This window comes from Paralichthys olivaceus, chromosome 23, assembly GCF_024713975.1.
Source record: "Paralichthys olivaceus isolate ysfri-2021 chromosome 23, ASM2471397v2, whole genome shotgun sequence".
Classification (NCBI taxonomy): domain Eukaryota; kingdom Metazoa; phylum Chordata; class Actinopteri; order Pleuronectiformes; family Paralichthyidae; genus Paralichthys; species Paralichthys olivaceus.
In genome coordinates this window covers 12,876,920-12,900,666 of record NC_091115.1, presented here as the reverse complement: position 1 = coordinate 12,900,666, position 23,747 = coordinate 12,876,920, and the positions used below count along the sequence as shown (strand labels likewise).

General features: G+C 41.3%; 1 protein-coding gene across 1 annotated transcript in view; it reads right to left on the bottom strand.

Moving 5' to 3' along the window:
- syn3 (synapsin III) overlaps nucleotides 1-23,747 on the bottom strand; it is a 91,496-nt gene that overhangs the window by 49,095 nt on the left and 18,654 nt on the right. Inside the window, 3 exon segments of the mRNA XM_069519406.1 lie at nucleotides 735-891; nucleotides 11,377-11,468; nucleotides 20,774-20,831. Of these exon segments, the coding sequence (XP_069375507.1) occupies nucleotides 735-891; nucleotides 11,377-11,468; nucleotides 20,774-20,831 (307 nt within the window).

The window sequence follows — 23,747 nt, the reverse complement described above, 5'->3', positions numbered from 1 at the left end:
TCTATAATCTATAACTTCATAATGGAGTCTTAGCAACATTTTACATTATATATGACATTATAAAATCTGATCCAGTACCAATAGACCAACTCTGACTGACGACTAAAGGAACATCTATTTACATATTCTCAGAAGCAAATGATTTTAGAATGAATTTAACATTAAGGTGGTATAATCTCCTACTTCCTGTTAGTGGCCTCACCTGCTTTAGTGAATGGTTTTGAACTGGTTGCATCTAACAGCGAGTTGATATAACAGGTGTGAGGTTAGCTTGACCCTGTAGCGGCACTGTGTTCTGAGAAATTGTCACATCGCCACATTGGGTGCAGAAGTGTGTCTGCCTGTTTTACGATGTCTGTATTGTGCAACGTGCAATGACAGCTCGACAATGATGTACATTGTGCTTTGAAAAGTAGGTGACAGAGAAAATGCGTGTGTTTAGTCTCTTGAAAATAACACTCGAACCTTAAACTGTAGGAGACAAGACCATTATGAGCCCATGCAGAGCCCAGCACTTTTCACAGCAGTCTTGTTTCTTGTTTTCTCTCACTACAGGGCGAATAATAATGTGAAGTGGTGGTGGTGGCGGTGGAGGATGCCTGCGCCACAGACAGGTGTTACAGCTCCCTTTAATAGCCCAAATAAATCTGTCAGAGGCAGTCGCAGAGGGAGGGATTCGTATCACCTTTGTGTGGGTTGAAGTAGAGCAGTGAGAGCTGTTAAAAAGCGCTTACCACCCAAGGTTTGCTGCAGAAGTTGTAGATGGAGAAGAGGGAGTTGATGCTCGGGACGCCGCCGAAATGCAGGCCGATCACAAGGTTCCTGAAGTCCTCGCCGGGGACCATGCTGTAGGCGTGCTGGCGAATCAGGACAAAGTCTGGCTTGAAGGATCTGCGTCGAGACAGACATGGAAACGAAAACCATCAGATAGTGGGATTGTTTGGGTTACCAACCTGCAAGATTTGCGAAGAATGTAAACTGACTGTTACGGTCATGTGTGGGAAAATTCGTTTTTGTTTAAGGGGATGGGGTCTCAGGTCAGGTAACGGGAGAAGGAATTTACGTTCCACACAATGTTCTGAACATGATTTAGAAAGTAATAAAGCCTTCTTTTTCGTTATAATAAAAGTTTTAAAAGAGTCATCTTTTCATTAAGCACCTTGTGGCTGTGCTCAGGTCAGACCTCTCCACCACACTAACTCCACCTGAGCCTGCTGCTCTGTCAGCACATTAACACAGTGTTCCTGCACCTTGTTTTTACAGTCAAGGACTCCATTATTCACTGACCGTGTCGGGCTGAGGGGGTGAAGAAATGCTCCTTGGTGCGCCTAATCTTTTTGGACCATCTATCCAATTAACACAGCCTAATCCTTCCTTTACAAACTGTTCTGGGAGCAGGGCCAAGTGACCCATCAGGCAGCTGGAGGCCACCTTTAAACAAGGCACTCACAGGAGATTCACTTTAACTGTAGTCATTTTTTTCCAATTCACGCTTTTAGCTCTTTTTCCAAGTATACATGCAAATGTGCTTGTTTCAGACACTTAAACACTCTGAGGAGAACTGCAGAGATGAATGATTGTTTGTTATCGTGAGAAACACATTTCACAATCATTTGATCCGAAAAGTAAAAAGACCAAGACGTGGCGACCATCCAACACCTGACCAGCAGCTGAGAGAGCAGTAAAAATGTGTGTGTTTATGTGCAGGTAAACACACACACACACACACACACACACACAAAAGGACTGTGGGTTAAAATTACAGCCAGGCCCTCAAACAGACTCTAGTTCCTCAAGTGTTGCTTATGTTGAGCGGCTCGGTCAGGACTGGCGGGACGGCTAAGGAGTGATCTGGTCTCGGCGACAGAGCGACTACAGCTGTTCCTCCCCACTGCCGCTGCACTCAGCCACAGTGGCAGCAGACCAAAGACTCGGCTATTTTTACTGGACGGAGCCGCTCGCTGAGGCTCCAGAACCAAACCAGACTGAAACGGTTCATGTGGAACTCAAGTTCCTGATAAATACACCGACTGAGTCATGTAACATGCTTTTAGTAGCAAACACCCAATGTTAAAAAGAGAACAACATTCTGCTTGACTGTGTGCAGTTTAACGATGGTAGGATTTATAAGCCCAATAGTCCGGAATCTCAGAGGAACAAACCATCCCTGCTGACTGACTGGAATTGGGCAAATCCAAAATAGCTTATATCTAAGTCTTTTTTAAATATATTTACATTAAATATACAATCATAATTTTAGTGACATTTGGGTCTATCATTGATCAGGTACCAGTCACTGGATGTTAAAACTAATCGATCAAACTCAGTGCCGTTAATCGTGATAATAGTGCAGAGAGGAAAAGACTGGCCTCCTCTCCAATCCTCTCCTAACTCCTTGAACATTGGGATGGAGCTGTAACGTTTCCAAACGGCCTGAATGGTACAAAAAGTAAGCTGAGCTTTAATAAACCCCTAGAGGTGGTTAACTCACAGCAGGGTCTAAAAACACATGTGTAGTATACAGGAAGCCAAAGAATTTTGTTTTCATGCTTGTACATTAATTCTTTTAAGCGCAATATCACAACTTCAGCATTGAAGTGCAGTCTAGTTTGTTGAAAAGTTAACTCTTACTGGGGTCTCGGATAATTTTGGGTCCATGTTAAGCATGGTCACTTCACCAGCACTTTTCACTTGGCTAGCGCAGCATGGTTAGCACAATATGGCTGAACTGAAAGCAAGAGCTTGGGAACAGGTCTCTATGTCCCCGCATTAATGCATGATCATAGAGATTCCCAGATGGCTCCTGGAGGGAGATTACAGAGACTTCTGCCAAAACTGTTTGGGTTTCTTCATGCCGTGCGCAATGAGGAGTCCTAAGCATCTTAAAGACCATAAGATGATGCTGACTTGTGTTTGCCTAGGATTAATTACAAATGTAAAAATATACGTAACCAGTGAAGATTTAAAAGGTTCAAAAAAAACTTTAAACATTTTTATTTCAGATATGCCTTTTTACATTTAGGCTGGAAATTACTATATTTATTGGAAATTCTGCATCAGTTCTATCTTAAAATAAAGCTCCTCAAGATGTGTTCACTACAACATTTGTAGCTGTTGAACAGCACAGGAAAACAGTTTTCCCTTTACAATGCTAAGAGCATGCATGCATAAAACCAGATAGCCGACACCTTTGTGCGACCTCATTAGCACAGAATGGCCAGATCCAGAAGACATTCACCTCAACAGGATGGCTTTCATCGGGCTTTGGTTAATGGAGGCTGTGCCCTATAGCATTACTGAGGTTTGTCACCCATTAACTTTGTTTTTCTCTATCCTCACTCGCAAAAGCAGGGTGCCTCGTGGGTTGTGCAATACACTAGAGCGGGACATTTATGCTTTATGATCCAAAACGCTCGAGCCCAGCGGACATCACTTCACGGGCGATATGCTAATGCGCCCTTTGAATGGGTTATCAGTGGAGCAATAAAGGCTGATAACAGGCACTGATAGGGGATAACAGGGTTATAGATTAGGACAAGAGGGGAAAATGGATCCATATGGAGTAATGAACCTTCTTGAAAAGTAAATTGTGAAAGATAAGGAGCAAAAAAAATCAATTTTAGCAATCCATTCCTAAAGTCAAGTGAGATAAACCTGTGAACATTTTTCGAACCAAACTTATTTAGAACTGATTCTATCAAGTGTATTGTTTCTGCCTTAACTATTGATCTTGTTACTTACTTGTAAAAACAAGTTTCACCTGGAGAAACTTTATTTGGAGTTATTTTACTCTATCAACACACAAACAAAGGATCACATGAAAGCATGAATAGGAACGTGGTTGCTCGTATTGAGGAATCTAAAGCTGCTTTCAGACATGCACTTAAGTCTGGACACTTTCCTGAAATTTCCAGTGGGGCTGCATGTGAGAACCCTCCGTTGCTCCAGACATTTTCCTGAACTTTACCTGCCAGCTCCATTTTAAACATGCAATCGATGCAAAACTGGAGGAATACAAATGTCTCAGGATGAAAAAGAGATGCCGTACTGGAAAAATAGCAAGATTCGAGAGCTTTTGGCAGTAAGGGTCAACGCCAGTGTCCATCTGCTGTCCACAGCACAATATACGCCATCTCCTGCCTCGTGCATGCTTTACCCGGGCGCCACCCCCTCACCTGAAAGCTTTTCTTGCTGTTGGGAAAGCGTCTGACTTGGACAATCTCCTGCTGTGTACTTCATGTGAAAGTGCTTCACACAGACTCATCAGGTCTCAACAAGACCAAATCAGAGCTCAAAGAAGAGTGAATATTCATCGTGTGGCCAGAGACACAACTCATAAAAAATACTTATGTTGCTGCATCTGCTGATTTACTAGGTAGATCATCATATCAACTCTATATGTGTTAATATGTCAATGCTGGAGCCTCTTTGTTTAAGAAGGTTCAGTGAAATAGAATAATGTAAGGAGGTTATGCCCATAGCTCCAATAAAAATGGTTGTTTAAAGGGCAGAGAGAAGATTTCGCTTGTGTCTGTATGAACACACTGCATGCCTGACAGTTGTATAAGACCATGACACAATATTATACAACCGACAGGATGTTTTCAGCAGAATTTCTCAAGCAGGAAACATTTCAAACCAGAGACAATATGCTACTATTTGGTCTCCAGATCCATTTATCTTACATAATCTATGACCTTCTAATAGGCTCCACAGGGATGCTGGAATTGCGGGCAACATTTGTCCTCATAACGGCCCCGTGCCTGACGAGCCTTATCTTCCTCCATCAGGCTGTGTCTCATTGATAAGGATAATCGGGGTAGAACACTGCAGGAATGCCACAAATGTCAAACCGTACATGCTGTGGATCAGCGCAGCGCTTGTACACAATGGTGCATTGTCCCAAACTGGTTCTCCATCATTAGAGGGAAATGTACCTCTGGGAGAGAAATCTTTGCTTTTCTGTTAAGAGGACAGACACTGAGGCAAAAACAACCAGACAAAGTGCCACAAAATTCATGTGGTGAGAGCTATTCAATATTTTATATTTATTATTTTGGAAAATATGCTCATTTGCTTTTACCCTAAGCACAAATGCTTTTTTTTTTATCTGTGCTGTAACTATGGAGGTAGAGCTGAGATGCAATTAGCTTAGCTTGAGCCAAAGTTCAAACCCGCCTACCGACACTTCATGAGCTCATTATTTAAATGGATCTCTTTATATTAGTGATACAATATTGAATATTTGCTTAATGAAAATTGTTAAGTATGCTTTTGTTAAATGATCTAAATTGATTGATTGCAAAAAATGGTAGTTTATTTTTATGGGTGAATTGAGATTTTTTGTAGAACAGAGTGAAATGTGTGAAGTTTCTGATGTTGTATACCTAGTATCTAGAGACACTACCATATCCAAAGAACTCTGGACAACTCCCTGTTCTCTGTGTGTGCAGTGACTCCTTGTATCCTAACATCATGTTGTGGTCCCCTGGCCTGGATCTTGGACGCCTTGTGGTTGCGGATGTGGCTCCCGGCCTGGTGGCACCTGGCACCGGCTCAGATCCTGGGCGGTGGCCCGGTCAGGGTTTACCAGAGCTCGGGATCACCTCAAGCTGAGATTGCGCACTTCAGGTCTCATATCCACTCAACAAAGAACATGTGCCAACAACTAAACCAACATAGTGTTGTAGATTAATTTGTATAACCCTTCTTAAATCCAAATAGGAGAGGATGTAACTTGAGCACATTTATCAGCAACACAAATCCGTGAAGGTTTAGTTGCGTAACAGCGATTTTGTCAAAGATTTGGAGGAGAATCTCATGGGAGGCCAATGTAATGAGCAATAGAGCACCAAATGACCTCTGGCAGAAGGGGAAATGTGCGGAAATGAGTGTTGTGAGGAGTTTGAGTGAATTAGCGAGGCCATTTGTATTCATGGTTATATCACAAAAGCCAGGATAGTGGAGTGTACACTTTCATTACGGTCTGAGCGTTCCTAGAGGAAACCACCCTCAGGCCCACTACAGCCATGTCTGAACTCAGCATGTCTGTGAGTGGGATTTGTTTGCTTGGTAACAAGATGAACCTGTATAAGGTATTAGGTGTTGAGGGCGTCCAGGCAGACAGTCCTTCGCTGATTAAAATGGGCTTCATAGAGGTAAAAGGAAAAGGAGGGGGGGGGCTAACATTTGTCTTTGAGTGAGTGTATCTGAATTGTCTCTGTGTGGTCTCGGTGGTAAATCATTAGCTGATGTAACCAGAGGAGAAGAGTCTTGTTATGTGTGCTGTAGGTATTGGAAAGAAAAAGGAGGGTGGCCCCATCTGGCTCAGACCGGTAGCTTTCAGGATAGAAAATTAAATGGAAGGAGAAAAAATAAAAAGATGAAATCAGACATGGATCTGTTAATGTAATCTGGCTGCCTACTTTCCTCCTCCTGTGGGGCAGAGGACGGCGAGGAATGTGGCGAGGCATTGGGAACAAAACAAAACACCCATATGAACACATGTTAAACTCACTTTCTAACATGAGTGCTGACTCTGGTGACACTAGTTTCAGCTATTGTGAGAATTTCTTTCACATATTTCCCGACAACAAGATGAAGTCGATCATTTCTGGTTGTCCTGCTTTAAACACTGCTGATTGGTCATCCTGCTATGGTGGCTTTCATAGATCAAGCAATTTAGCTAAATTCTCAGTTAAAGACATAATCTAAATTAATCTGACCCTCAGTGCATACTTTGAGACAAAAAATGTCCACAGTGCAGGTCCTGGCCATTAGAATTGACAGTATCCTGGGAGGATGCTGTTGATGAAGTAAATTAAAAGAAAAGGCTGCAGTATGTGGAAATGGCATCTGAGGCTTTATAAGTCAAAATCTAAGTGAAATTTTATTCAAGTGCTTCAATTGCTTCTAATTTCAGGCAGGCTATGGATGAATGAAGTGAAAACAAATGGCAGTTCACTCTGATTCTGAGGCTACATGTATCTCACTGTCACTTCAACTGCTCCGCTCCTAGTGAGCAAAATGAGCTATTAAGCTCCCTTTAACTCCTATTATGTGTTTGTTCAGGTCTTCCAAGCAACAGATTGACTACAATCCATTTGTTAAGTGTAGAGTTGCCTTTATAAAATCTAAATTTTGATTTGAGTTAATATTACTTCATAAAGCTTTGCTATTAATATTTGTTGGATAAGATGCTGTTGCAAGCTCAAAGTTCTTGATAGTTAAACTAAAAACTGTTAGAGATCACTTTTCCTAGATTTAATATTAAATGTGACATATTCACAGTTTTAATAAATCATCTTGTAACTGGATGTTTTGGCAGTCTTCAGGTGTACAGCATTCATTAATGTTTTATGTAATGTTATTCTGACAATGTGTACAAATGTGAAGTCTATAAAGCTGTTGAGAAGCAGTTAGGTAGAAGCAGCACAAAACTGCAAAGAAAAACAATTGGTCGGAATACTGCGTCAAGTTATGAAGTGTAATGATCAATACATACACATCTGTCAAATGTGTTCTTTTTATAAAAAGCCAGTTGGACTGGCTTGAGGTTTGTCTCATGGACGTTTAGTGTATCAGTGTCCTCACGGGTACGATAATGTGTGTAGAGGTGTTAATTGGGCCCTCTGAGAGTAATAACTTTTTATTGAGTTCAGTTTTTTACCACGCTAACTTCAGTGCTCCATGGTAGAGAGCTCCCAGCAGTATTAAAACCGCCACACCACATTTTGGCCGTTTAGCTGATGCTGCCTCCCAAAACTACTTCCAGTGAGTGTGACAAGCTCAATAACCCCCTCAGTCACTGACAGTTAACACATCTACTGGGCAACATCAATCACTGATAATGAAATAGAGTATTTATCAACCAAAGGAGAAGCTGTGAAGACGGTGGAGGAGAAAAACGCTGCTCTGTGGCTTATCATACTTTGGCCACTGGCATCTGACTTTCAGCCAGACCAGCGTTCCCGACTTTGTGCCGAGCAGTTTGCTGGAGGTTTTGGCAGCGGAGAGTGGAGAAGCCAAAGGGCTGACTACAGCAGTGCAGCAGGGAACAACATGTCATAACTACTGTACCTTGTGGCGTGTTGCTCTGCCTCAATGTAGGCTGTGCAGTACGTGCCACGTAGTCATAGCAGAGTTGCCTGTAAACTCCACTTCATAATTTCCTGCTCTGGAACCAAGCGATCAGACTTGATGGACATCTTTGTCTGCGACGCTGCGTTTTCACCTGGAGAAATTTGTTTTCTATTTGTTTTTTTATTCTTGCGTCTGTTGATCTCCTACTGTGTTCTCACATCGACTTCTGTGGACTTTCTGTGGACTTTATACTAGGGCCCAGGTGGAGGCTCTCATTCAGACATTTGCATTCACACATACATCTCCTCTGCAGAAACTGTGGAGAATCCCCAGAATCAGTCCATGTTTGAAAGTAGCTTAAGACAAATCTATGAGAAGAGGCAGAATTATGGTGGTGGCAATATGAAGCCAAAATAAACACATCAACCACAAACCATGCTGTCATCCCAAGGACAAAGAACATTATAATCTTTTGCACTATTTATAGTCACTATTTTTTTTGGAGTAGCCATTCAATGTATTTATATTATGTAACAACCACACTACATTGAGATTCTAATTGTATTATAAGACCCTCACTGGTGGCTCAGCTGGTCTTTATTCTGTAACAGCTATCAGTAGAAACCAAAGCTTTTAGCTGTTTTCAGACATGTGGGAGAATTGGATACAGAGTTTACCCAGAGTTTGCCTTTCACACATGCACAACACAGTGAGAGGTTCTATGCACAGACCCGTTAACAGTGATGTTGCTCTCCACTACTGAAGACAGATGTTGGAAAGTGAAAAAAGGAAATATGATAGGACATTTTTTTTATGCAACTGGAAGTGAAGAGCTGTTCATGCTAACTTCAAAGACTGCAGCTCCCTTTAGTCCTCACATTAAATCAACTATTGAGTAGATTCATTTCTTGTTATGTATTGTAAACATGACACAAGTGGAAAAAACCTGTCACCATAAAAAAAGTGCGCAACCACAGAAGTGTGAGAAAGTGTGCCGCTGCATGGAGTCAGCTGAGCAGACGTGTTGGGAGAGCACGCCTGTGGACAGAGGTCACCGTGCTGTGCACACTACAGCCAGAGGAACACGTGGAAAAGCAGGAACCTGCTTTAAATACGTACAGTGTGAACAAGTTTGTTTGCAAGCAGTCCTCAAATGAATGCACACCCACACTGCAAAATGTAAGATGACAGAGTGCATGGGAAATACGTTTATCTGTCCTCTGTCTCTCTGTGGATATATTACAGCATTTTCCTGGCTGAGAATAAAACACATTGCCGAGGAAATAATTAGCTTTCATTGGCAATAATCTATGACAAGTACAGATTTATACCAAGAGGTTTTAGCCAATTATTTTATCCTGAGAAAGCTCCGGTGTCTTACTCAATGAGAAAACATAACAACTAATGGAAACAAACTTTGGCCTTTCCAGTTACATTGCTCTCTAACCGCTCTACCTTATAAGTCATTAGCCAATCAAACTACTTGCGAGAAAGAAAGATAAGACAACCTGTTCAGAGTCTTAAATGACAAACTGAACCACAGCAAGTTGGCAGTGAATATCAGTGTTTGTGAACAAGGCAGCAGTTGGACCATCTGCATCCAATTTGGCTCCTGTCATTGCAGCAGTATCCCCGAAATATTCAACCCACACAATAATGACCTCAGTGTCAGCTCTGACAACAGGCTGCATTGTTATATGGACCGCATTACTCCCTGTGTCTGTGATTATTCTCGCTTGATTCCACCGATAACAAAGTTATTTCACAAGTCCAACTGTGGAGTCCAAGCCAGCGCACAGATTAGCTGATTACGCTCCAGACAGCCGAGAATTAGGGCTGACACTGGACTCTGTTAGCCGATCTGATCGACCAGTCAGGTTCTTATCAAACTGGAGAAGCAGAGGACTATTGAGGCTATAAATATATATTATATAACCACCGTGATCAGCCATGACAGTTGTTGCTCAGTCAAGAAGAAGTAAACTATCACTGGCTATTGTTCTTTTGTCACTTCATCAAAAATATGAACGTGTGTACTAAAGAAAGGAGTGTAGGTTGGTGAAATAGCAAAGCGTTGCTGACATTAATGGAGTAACAAAGATGAATTGCTTATCTTGTAAGAAACAAGAGATTTTTACAGTCAGTGTTAAAGCAAATATTTTAAATCCACTGCCGTCTTCTTAATTTCAAAGCTCATATGCAAAGCTCATGTTAAAGTATATTTTACGCCCTGAATTGTTTACATCCTTGTCTGTTAGCAACATGCCTTCTTCATTTTCTTCTTAACGAATGTTGATGTAACTTTTTTCTCTATCTATTTTTGATTGAAGTATTTGTTATTATTAGTACTCAAATCTTTTTTGTTAAATCTGCATCAACACATTTTATCCACATGGGGGTAGCAGAAACAAGATTAGGTTAATATGCCTATTTGCATAGTCTCATATTTACCTTGCTTTTAGCTCTGTTTTGATCTCCACCGACTACTCACGGAGATGTCTGACTCTTTAGCTGCCAGACACCTGACTATTGGCCACAGCCTGCTTATTTCCTGGGTCTTTACAAAAAGTAGTGAAAGTGCTTTTAGCTTTTACACTTGAAGCAACTGGAACATCCAAGTACTGTATTTCAACTTTCCAACCCTCCGATTATTTTATGTCTTCCTCATATCCACACGGTTTAGTAGCTGCTAACTCTGTGATAGCTCACAATCTGTGCAGCAGGTGTGTCCACCTGGAATGAAATGACATCACATTCAGGCCGGAACACGGTGTCATCTTTGCCACCCGGATCAGCTGATCATCAGCAATCCCCTTGAGTGGCAACTTCACATAACAGAGCAGTCTATTTAAACACCCACCCCACGTGTTGAACTGCTGCTGCTGCTGGAACAGGAGCTGTTGTCTGGCCACTGAAAGATGACAAGTTTTTTAATTCCAGATGCATCAGCGCAGCAGTCTAACTCAAAAATAACCGTTCTTTATGAGAGGTATAAATAAGTGCAATAAAAAGGGAATAAAAAACAAAAACAGATAACTAACCCTCCTCGTTACAAAAACGCTGAGATTGCAGCTAGTGGGTGAGAAGTCTTTTTTTAGGTTTTCACTGGCATAATCACATTACAGTCTTGGTTTCTCTGAGTGCAAGCAGTGTTATATTTACACAGAGTCATGCCTAATGCTACTGAGAGAAAAGAACTGGAGCCTTTGTGCAGACTCACTGAGGCAGATCACAGATTGCATGGGGAAATGCGTCAAAGGAAAGGAGCACTGGGTCGGGCCTTGAGCAACTTACCTCACCACTTTACTGCCACCTTTGTTGACCTGCATATCCACCATGCATCCCAAGTTGACGTAGGAGGCCAGGTTGATCTCTGAGAACTCCGCCTGGAACACAGAGGTACAAAACACCAACAGTGACAAGATGCACAACAATATTAAAGGTTTCCTTCTTTTAAAAAAGAAAAAAAAGTTAAAATAAAGAATATCCTGTTGTGTTATGCTTTGACTTGTAAATATATTGTAACTATATATATATATATGTATATATAAACAGATGCAAGGTTGAAAAATAATTAACAGACAGAATATCTATGACAAAGCCAACAATAGATTCATTTACTTCATTTTATATCTTTGCATTTGTAAAGCTGATAGTAAAAGACAAGAGTCACAAAACAGACGGACTTTGCGAGAGGAGGCAAATTAAGTTATCCCCAGTCTGTGGCCTCCCGGACAGTTAGGGCCTTGTGAAAGGCTGTAGCCCGGCTACCTAATGACTCAGTCAAACTCCCAGAGATCCTCGAAAGGAGGGGCGACAATTGATTTCTGGGAATAGACTTTCTGGATGGACGCGGACCAGAGAGGGACAACTCAATTTTCTTTCTAATGATTGTCACTGCGGTCAAGAAATCAACAGTTTTTTATGATCTAGCCAATTTTAGCTTTCCTCACATGTACTTTTCTTCTGCCACAATAATGACGGCCCTTCACAAAAGAGTGAAAAAGCAGTGTGAGAAAAAAAGTTTATGTTAAGGAGGCATTATGCTGTCTTTTAAAGTAAGTCCACCCACTAACAATATCAAAGTTACACAACTAAACTAACTCAAAATTATAGATTAAAGCGAATCATAGAATCAGCTGAAAAGTGATGTAGAATAGTACCCAAAGGGGGTGTCAGTCAAGTGCATCACACTTGCCTTGACCCAACCTACTCATCAGACTCAAACCCAGTGCAACAAGACTTCTATTGCTAGTGTTACACCGCTGATACACACGCTCGACCAAAAGTGATTCAGTCTCAGCTGCAGGTGAATTTTAGCCAATTTTTATAGCATCTAATAAGTAATTTAAACCAAACTTACAGCATCAGTGGGATAATAACGCCCTAAAGTGACAGAAACAACCCTTGAAAAATGTATTTGACACGTACTTTGTCTTCGTTTGATCCGTGTCCCATCCACTAACACATATTTATACACACATATTTATACACACATATTTATGCCACATGAACACAGCACACCGCAATGGAGGCCGCACAAGAACACAATCACAATGTGTGGTTTTGCACTACAGCAGAAATGTTTTGTAAAAGTTATATGAAGACGTTAACTTTGTTATTGGACACAATTATTTATACTTCTTAAGAACACTGACAGTGCAAATTCCTTCTTGAAGGATGTGTTGCATTTTGAGGGAAGCACACATGTACAGCACATTGCTAATGGCTTTTGGCAGTCATCTAATCAAAGACATGGGTTTGTGACTGCAGGGTCAGTGGATTCAATCCTGGACTGACTGCATAAATAAATAAGAAAAATCAACAATCACGGAACAAAGAAGCCTTTGTAGATGGTTTGCATACTAAACATTTTTTGTGCTTTTGTAAATTTAGATTTTCAAAATGAAAAGTGGCTGGATGTCTTTTTTTTTTCCTTCCAATCAGGACGATGGGGCCCCGCATGCCTTTAGCTTTTTCAGACTTGAGCTTTAAAATGGCATTAATTCATATATTTCTATTAGTAATGAGTCAGGTGACGATGTTTAATATAAGAAAATATATGCAGTTGACTACACTGAGCTTTTTAGTATCATAGCTATGAGTATAAAGCTTATTGTTTGGGTTTAACTGTGCACAACTGTAATATTTTGGTTCAGTCCCACAGATCTCTTCCACAGTGAACATATGATTTAATAAGTAAAGAGTAAAGTTGTGCCAAAACAAAAAGCTGCCCGCAAGTGATCAGACACAAACAATCTGTGAATTCACATCAAGATTTTTGAGTAAAAGCCAGAGTTTCCTCAGTCTTGAAGCAGTTCAGAGCTTCACTGGAATGTTCAGCAAACCTCTATTCTCTTCGCTAATGAATATTTTGTGATCTGTACAAAAACCTCACAGCTAGCATGATAAAGAGCAGCTGTCTAAATGACCTGCTGTATGTAGTAGCCTTGCAATAGCTCAAATCTACAGTAAGCTGCTGTACCTTGTATGCTTCAGGCCGTGCAGCACGTCTCATACAGACTCATCAGCCTCCACACACAGCAGCATGGATGGGGATGGAAGCAGATCCTCCAGCTGACCCTATACTCAACCCATCTCCTGCCAATTTCCATGGCAAATTAAAGCAATTTCTATCTACACATTCTCATATACTGTGATCATCATTTGAGACTTTAAGCCTGCTTTACCAGGCTTTACACAGGCTTTCATCTCCATAAAAAGAAAATATTATCAGCAATATTCTTTTAGATAAATTTCCCTTTCATCTAGTGCCGTGGCCCATGTAAAGTCCGTATGGGGGAGTGATTCGGTTTTGAAAAGAATGCGCCAACGTAACAAAACGGCAAGAGAGAGAGAGAAAAAAAAACACCCACCTCTTTTATTCATTGTGTTGCTCTCCCAGAGGAAGAGCAGGGGGCGAGTAAATGCCGTAATCTTATTTACGGGACAACGAGGCGCCACTCAAACTCAATGCGCCTCAAGGACATGCACTTGGCTCCCATCCTTTTCTCAGCTCCTCTCTACTGATACCCGCCTCTGAAAGAAACATCTGTGTGCTCAGCAGCTCTTGCCTGGCCAAAAAGCACTCTTAAATGCATAACGCACCCAGACGCACTGTGAAACACAGACACACGCATATGGTTCATCAGAGCATCTCCTCATCAAATCCCATCTCCTCATTAAATCCCATCCCAAACACAGATGCCAACGTTGACTTTTGCTCTGACCAGATATAGCCAGAGAGCAGGCACCATTTTGACCGAGGGCCGAGCAGTCAACGCCACCTCTGATTGGCTGGTTCTGGGTAAGAGGAGTTCTTACAGCTACTGTCATTGGGCGGTAATGGATGAAGTGGCTGGTGTGGGACACAGGCCTAGAAGCCAGGACAGGAGGCCTTTCACAGCGCCATGGTTACCATCACGGTAACACATTCAGACAGCGGCTCTTTCCTGGGAAAGGAAAACAGGAAGTGATACATGGAAGAACTGCATCCAGAGCTGATTCTTCCCCAACTGTTGACCTGCATTTAGGCTGGTGTTCAGCTGACCTGTTAGCATGAACACAGTTACAGGAGACAGCATAGTTGCCATTAGGTTTAACCACACTCAAAAAACACAATGAAATGCTAACATAGTGCTAATACGCATGTGTATGTGTATATTTAAAAGAAAGGAGCACCTTAGACAAGTAGTTTATGGAGCCCTTATAGATCTGGACATCCCACACAATAAATATGTGTGGGTGTTCGCAAGACGCCACAAGATAATAACTTGTGCACACAAGATACAGATTTTAAGGGGCTGTGTAGTTGTGGTATCAGAAGTATCTATTATTCTGACAGACAGTACTCTGTACCTGACACATGGTTTTGTAGTTAAATGCACCCAAAGAGCTTAGGAAGAACAATTTCCGTGCCAGCCTCACTTATCACTGCAGGGCTGCATGCACTCTGGCCTTACTGCCATGTCAAGTGAACCTGTGGAGGGTACAGTAAACACCACTCGACAGCAGCTCGTTTGGAATCTTTGGGAGTATTTTTAGATGTGGACTTACTGTCTACACTGAGATTCATGTGGTTCTGCTTCCTTTTGTTCGCTCCTGAGTCAAATAGTAAACAGGATCTTTTGTCCTGTCGTCCAAAAACAACTTGGAGGGACTGGTCAAGCTGCAAAATATCGAGCAACTAGACAACTACAAAAACAGAATGTTGCAATGCTTGCATTGAAGGTATTCAACCACCGTTAACTGGTAAAAATATGGTCAAATTCTAATTCAATTTGAAATACTGTAAAGCAGTTAAAATCTGATTTAAAACTAAAAGAAGTTGAAGTATTTGTTTAAGCTGAAGCATTAAAAATGGTTTGAGTTGTCATATGAAGTGTATGAAATATGTGTTTCATTAATTTCAAGTGAAGAGCAGAGAAAAAGAAACTTGGTGGAAGGATCGGACATGGGCCAAGAAAGAACCCATTAAATTTTGGCGAGGATCTGTATCAGGGAGCTGATCCAGGAATCTTTTATCACTTTCTTTGACATTGTAAGTTTAGGTGTTTCTTGACATTTTCTACATTTTCCCAGGGAATAATGGATCTTGATGAAAAAAATCCTTGTCTATCAGACGTAAGTGTGTTTTCATAAGGGGACTGTTGCCTTGGCAAAGGTAAGCACTCTACATTCTCATTTCACAGTGTGTTTCTTGACTAAATAAAAGCTTTGCTTGTATTATGCTTTTTTAACCTGTTATTTATTTTTCAAACTTTTTTAATACGACAACGACACCTGAGATTACAAGGTCATGTATCTGAGGTGGACAACTCTGCTTTTGTTGCTACAACACCAGGTCACATTCACAACACTGTCCCAGCTTTTAAGTCCATGTGCGTGAATGACCAGATGAGAGCAGTTGACTTCTAATGTCAAGAATGAGAAGTGAAAGCAGTAACAAACTGTAAGTTCAAGTGGAAGAGAAAGAAACAGTTGAACTGTCAGTTTAAAGCAACTGTCAACTGAAGTGAAAGCAACTGAGGTGTCATCAAAGGTGTGAGAGGTGACACTCGATGATTCAAGATGCAATTAAAAAATGGAAATGTTATACTGTGGATACTGTAAATACATGGTCTGTATCACACAACACAAAAATTATATACTCAAAATACTGATTGCTTTATCGTGATGCTTTGTGATGATCATTAGGATTTCTAATTATAAGGCAGCTAAAACAAGGAGCCACTTAAGGCACAATAAGAAAATCTGTCTTTGCAGATCTGAGCCATAATTAACTGTACTAGTTGTTCCGCTCCACAAATGATCATTATAATCCTTTTAACATTCATTTTAATCCACTGATAGTTGGTGCCCGCTGGAGGAGCTGTTGATAAAAAATGTTTCGCCCAAACAGACACACATACTGTGTGGTTTCCTTTCATTTGAAAATAGATGTTTTCTCTGCGACCTTAAGTGTTCCTTTCACTTCCTCACCTCTTTATTTCCTGCGCGGAAAACTCTGACAAACACAAACCTGGCTGAGATAAAAATACTTTGAATGGGAAATGTTACACAAGTCCCACATTGTAGTGCATGCGTCAAAAGTTGTCTGGCAAAGGGGGAAATAACATGAGGTGAAGTCTGCAGGGCAGATGCATTCTGGTTGACCATGTCTGGATGTTTTAGTAATTCCTGATAAACTTGCTAGAATCACATACTGATGCAATTGAGAGGTCTGAGGTACAGTGGACCATTCATATGCACCACAGAGAGGTATTTGCAGCTAATTACTCCCACCTTGTACAACAGTGAAATAATCCATTGAGGCATTAAATGCTGAAATGTAAGACAGATGCTAAATGTAGCAGGGCAACAGAAGGCACGAGGGCAGCTGGGTCAGTCAAATGTCTGGGAGGAACGATCTTAATCATCTGTCTTAAGCCAACTTCTACCCAGATGCCCTATGTCATGGGCGAATACAAGCCAAAAAAGGGTACGGATAACGTACAGCCAACTGTCTGTGAGCTGCCATGACTGCAGCAGAAAGGACTGTGGACAGCGCTGAGGTCATGCGCCTGTCGAGCAGATGTCGCCCTGCACGACCCAAAACCACACATGGTCCGGCAACACAGAAGAACTGGCCCTTGTTCTTTCACCAACAACAGGCTTCTTCATATTTAACTGTCTAATTTGTGCAGTCGTGTAAATTGCTGCTTTTCCGACTTGTAAATATTCAGAGTGTCAGGCAGCGCTCTGGTCGGGTGTCATCATGTCATCACGATTGGCTTTGACTGCAGAATTATTACAACAGACCTTCATTTTGACAATGCCAAGCAACGCTAGCTGGTGACAACATGAAGGGGCCACCGCCACTGTGTTACTCACATCCAAGATGCTTGAAAGGCATGGGAGGCAAGACCTAATCCTCTAAGCTCTGGTGTTCTGGAACGCACCACTAGCCTGGATACACACACCAAATCTCTGGGTCTGAGAACAAAGTGGCGAGGATATGTTAAGATTACCAATTGGTTGCAACCTTGCTCAATTTGATACACTCAGTGTTTACACATTGATCTACATTTAATGTTTGCAATCTTCAGGTATATAACAGACGTTACTGTCAGAGTGGGTTTGTGCATTATCTGATTATAGCCACTTGTCGTTCCTTAATTTGTCTGATCATAATTATTGAAGCAAAATTCATATTTAAAGAGTTGTTACAATTAAAATTATTTTTGTGCTTTTCAGCTGCTCATAACTGAAAATAGACTACAGGTACTGTAGATAAAGTTTACGCCTGTAATAAACATAAACAGTTTAATAGAACCAGATACCAAGTATCAACTGAAATGTATGTTTTGTATCATGTTCATGAATTAAGATTGATTAATGTCTGGAGCCAGTTAGCATAGGTAAGAAAACATCCATCCTTGTTTGCCCCAAAAAAACACACATTGACACATTGTATCTCATTAGTGTTATTTATACACAATCATCAATGAAATGTGGCTATTTGTAATGTTTAACATACTGGATATGAAAAAAAGTTGTTTTAATCATTTGCCTTTCTATTGGGTGAAATAATACAAAAACTCAGGCCTTATGCTGATGTTATAAATTCTTAAGTTCAATTATCAAACCCTTACTGTGCCAATTATCAGCCAATTACTGCAAGTACACAGGAGAATCAACAAGAGATACTTATTGAATATTTATCCCATGATGCAAATGAGTCACAGGCTCATAATTCTCAAGCATGAGATCTGATGTTACATTTCTGATTGCCTGTCATACGGATAAAATGGTGACGACTGCTTTGCGAGCTCAAGAACTAATACTGAACATTTTTAATCAAATGTGATGAAAAAGCAGTGTTTTATGAGTCACATTAAAGCTCAAAGAACCACCAGCAGTGCTCCCATGAGCTTCGGTTTAGTGGTAAAAAAGGAAACTGTTACCCGGTGAACACAGGACCTCGGGCGTCTGCTAAATGAAACTTCAAAGTGGGGCATGGAAATGAGCGGGAATGAGCCACAACAATGGGCTCGCAAATTTGCTATGGGGCAGTGGCTGCATGAGGTAGAGGTGGCAAGGCAGCCTAAATGAATTATCACATCTGAGAATCAAAGCTGCTCGCTCGCTCTCTCTCTTTCTTACACACTGGCATTAAGCCTCGCTCCTCACTGCAGCATGACACGCTTGCAGTGAGTCCACAGATTGTACCTTATATGGCAGCAAGCACTGCGGAGAAGAGTTATGATTGTTTGAGGCTTATGAGCCCGCTTCAGAGGGCACACTGCATGAAAATGATAGATGACATGTTGCATATGTTGGCCAAGTTCAATGTCCATCCCAAAAAAGAAAGGAAAATCAGAATATGATATCATTGCATGGTTTGAAAAAAAGAATCTGCTTTGGGAGCTGTTTTGAACTGAAATCATCAAGATTGTCATGTTTTTTCTTCCTACCTTTATTCAAGAGGGAGGTCTTTCAGTTTGAGAGCAGAACTTATTGATTTCACATTCAGATTTTGTAATGCTCTCACTCAAAATCCTGCTTGTGCTTAGATTTCCTGAAAGTCCTGCTCTCAAACTGAAAGACCAATAAAACATAGATATTTACCATAATAGGTAAACATAAAAAAACACAAAATGTAGCAGGTAAGATTGTAGTGAGCTAATGTTGGTGCCCTGTTTTCAAATTGGTGCAGGCCGTTGTATAAAGTCTACATTGATGTTTTAAAAGCCAGCAAGAAAATGGGATTGAAGAGAGGGGAAGAAAGTGCAAAGGGCCTCTCTGCTTTTATTGTCATCCCCTAAAAGAGTTCATCTCAGCATGTCGCTGCGTTTTCACACAGAGATTGGGTTTCCATCTTCCTCAGGCTCTCAGCGAGGTGCACAAACATCCAATGAAGAGTCTGGCTGCTGTAGGCAATTAGCAAACTGACTTGTTAGCGCCAGTGCACAGGGCATGTGGGAAAGAGTGGAGGAGCCAACAAGATGTAAGTAGGTCGGTGGGCCTTTAAGCACAGCTTTGGGGGACTCGTATGGTCCCCCACAACATTAACTCAAGAGGCCTCTTTAACTCTGCCAGTTTTTATTGAGGTTCAATAACTGTGACACCTCAAGACTAAAAATGTAAAAAAGAAATCACATCTCATAGAAAAATCTGGACTCACTCCTGCTGCCACCCCTCCCCGAGAGAGGATGTGACCACAACAGTAGAGAGTCGAGCAATGAGGCTGTAAAATCGCCAGTCCAACGTTCTGTGGTCCATTTTCCTTCTCCCATAAAAACCCACCACTCCATTTCAAAGACAGCTCCAGTCTCAACAATAGTTTGCAGATGTATAATCCACCAGTTACGTGAGGTAAATTAGATGTTATCTACACACCCTAAATACTGTGTGTCTAGACTTATAAACATATTTGTGTGCACACTGTTGATGATATAGGCAGAATTATGCAGAATTATAATTGAGCTACTTTAAAACATTTGGTGATCTATGGTTCTTCGCTCCCTGCTGAGAGTTAGTTGAGGGGATTGATACTCTCACATTCAGTACAGCTAGATCCAGGTGGTGATTAGCTTAGTCTAGCTTAGCATTAAGATTGTATAAATCTGAATAAATTTAATATCAAAACGCCTATCGGATAACAGAGGTCAAGGTGGCCACTTTTCAAATTCTCTGAAGTCTAGTTTTCACAAGAAGCCTCATCTCAATGGGATAGTTTTTAGTATTCTAAAAAGAAAAATCATAAGTATAAAAGTATAAGAGTGATAATGCACAATGGGGTTTCAATATAGAAAATAATGCACTCAGCAAAAGGAACAGCAGTGACAAAGTGACAATGCACTTGTTGTGAGTTTGTAATTGCGTCATTTCTACCCAACGACTGGATATAAAGATGGATGACACATCTCCACTTCCTCCCACTTTACAAAAATGAAGCCGAAATAACCAGGATAGAATTGCTGCAATTTTGCACTGGTGACATAATTACCAGAGGCTGCACACTGGGGATCTTGGTGTGAATGAAAGCCAGTGGGAGGTATAACCTGTGGATAGGTTTCTGACTTACCTATGAAGTTCATGGACTAATCAATTAAAGGAAAGCAGAAAACGTAAAACATGTTGACAAATACCTTTTAAACTATTAATTAAAATATTCCATTAGACAGAATTTATGTTAAATGTGCTGTACCTGCTCCACCCGGATCTCGTATTCTCCATTCAGCTTCTTCCCTCTGAAATACTTCGCCCTGCGTGGGAACAAAAGAGTCAAACCATTAAGGAACAAGCAAATAAATATGACTTTCATACAGACTAAGAGTCTTTTATTCCGTTTGAGTCCTGCACATGTGTAATTTAAACAATGGCAATCCAGTTTCAAAGAGTGTAGTAAATAGAGAATGCACAGATTTCTGTTTAGATCTTACGTGCACTTCAACATGTGGCTTCCTAGCCTGCAGAAACAGTATGGTGCATGTGCTGCAAACTCTCCCAAAAGTCAAAACAACCTTAAAATAACCTTTTGTTTATTTGATAGTAGGAGGGCTGAAATTTCAACAGACCTTCCAAAATACCTTGTGAGACGGACAAAATAATGACTCATATTTTCCGTGATTACAGAATCTGACCTTGCAGGGCTTCTGGTGAGCAGAAACCCATGGCAAAGAATAGCTTGTGAAATAAAGTGCTTTTAATAAAGGGAACTTGCTGATTAGTCTTTCTGTTTTTTTAATTTTCTCCTGTGATATTCTGACATGTGGTTTATGGTCAATGTAAAACTGATATTTGGGATTTTGTATCTGTATCTTGTATTTTTATTGAGTTTATTTTTCAAAGTGGTAGATGTTCTGGATGCAAAGTGTCTAACTCATGATACAAAAAACGATTACAAACGTCATGATTGACAAATGAGAATGACTCGCAATCGGTCGATCACGTGTATCAGCACTTCATCCAACTTTATATACAGCCTGTGAGACAAACTAAGATCCCACCCGGGGTCAAACCTCGCTGGATTTCCCATTACGTCATTGTCTAGCAGTGCTTCGAGGCCTAAATGCTAAGAATTTTACCACATATATTGTTCACAACCTGCATTTAGCAAGTTGGCGAACATTGGCTCATCAGCAGTCAACACAAAGTACAAGTGGGAATCTCATTAGTTAAACAGGCATTTGGTTGTGAACCTGTGTTGCACAAACTAAACATCTGACCTGATAATGGCTCATAGGGTGAGCTTACAGCATCACCAGAGTTATTACAGTTCACACGGTGACCATGAACGTTGCAATCCATTCAGTAACAGTTGAGACATTGCTGTCTGGACTAAAGTGGTGGACCAACCAACTGGCACCAACCTTCAGTCCTGTCTGATATCATCGCTATGTCTTGTATCTTTGCACTTATGGCATATTCATTCTCTAACAACAGATTCTGCATGTGAATGTGCAGAAGCAACATAGCAGCATAACACGATTTTGGGGCCAAGGGGCCTTTTGGTTTCAGTTTCTAGTTTGAGCAGGTTCCTGCAGGTAAAAAGTCTTTGTGAAGAGCAAAAGAGGGAAAACATTCATCATCTATCTGCCTTTTAACTACACTGCATTCATATGCAGATAATAAAAGTACAATTTTGGCTGTTGCCTCCAGAGGCTAATACATCATCAGATGATGGCTGTCCTAACCCTTTTTTCGGGCACATCTACAATGTCAACCTTTAGCATTCTTTTTTTCCCAATGTAGTGGACCACCATGCTGTAAGTGAAGGAAAATGTGTTGGATCCATTTTTACCATGAAAACACCGACTGTTTTTACAGTGACAATAATACTTTGCCTCCTCCAAAAAAACTCAAGCTTTCCCAGGTTCTAAAAGGTTTTGCTCATACCTTCTGTTAGGTTGTTGCAACAGTAACACAGTCATTGTTTATTCATTATCTGGAATTAAGTTTTATTTTGGAGAAACACCACAACTCAACAGAAATATATATTTACCCTATAACATGCTATTTTGACAAGAGAATTAAAGGATGTAGACCTGTGTTAGCTTGTGGATTGCAGTTTCTCTAACACAAATTCCCAAGCCATTGTACTGATATTGTTGTGTCCCAGTGCTGTACAAGCACTGAACTCTCACCCCTCACCAGAGAGGGACAGTGAACAATCTGTTGAAGGCTTCAGGCTGGAGCTGTGTGCAGTTGAGGACATGCTCGAGGCCTTCGGTTTACTGGGACAGGCTGTTTCGGGGATTTAGAGTGCCTCTCAACTTACCCACAACTAAACACTTTTTGCTTTTGCAGCGTTTGTCCTCAGAGCCACTCACCAAACAAAGCCTCTTTTCTCCTGCGCTTGTCTTTCCCATGTCTGCCTATTTGTTTTTCATCCCCCTACATCTGTCCTTTTACGTCCGTTCATTATCATTCATTACAGTCACTGAGGAGGATCTTGAAGTTAACATCTCCCAGCTGTTGGACTTTTAAAGTTTTGGGTCCCTTGCCGTCTCATTCTCTGTAATTTTGGAAGCCGTGAATCTTCGGCATTACTGACCTACATACTAGACAGGCAATGCCCCCTCTCACCCTGGACCACCGTCGCCGCCACCATGAAGCATGAGGCAGGGTCTACATGCTCACTGCCTAAAAAAAAAGAATGGTATGCGTGTCAATGTATTGCAAAACATGTCGTCACTCCAAGTGATCAGTTTAATTTACAGGCTGCCGGGCCCTCTGGTTTGAACAAGCCCTTTACATGTTGTGGCGTTCGACCACGCCACCGGGTTCCCCTCACGACAGCCAGAGACGAACCAGTCCAACCATTGAGGGTTTAGCATCTTTTATTTAAGGTCAAACTGAACATACAAAACATGGAACTTAACAGGTCCAGCACTATTTGCTGGACCTTCAGCTTCACCCCCGTGTGTGTCCTTTTCTCTCCCGAGTCTAGTGCGTTCTCCCGTGTTCTCTGAGCCTTCCCGGAGTTCTCTCGAGGCAGCTCTGCTGCCTCCTTTTAAAGTCTGAGGATCAATCAGCTAACAGCTCTCACCTGTGCTGATTGATCCTCAGTGGTGCAGGTGAAGGTGCTCTCTCCGCCCCTTCACCTCCACATACCCCCACCGTCAAATTCAGGCCCGGGAGCTATCCGGCCTGAACTACTCCCCCCCCTCCCATCCGGC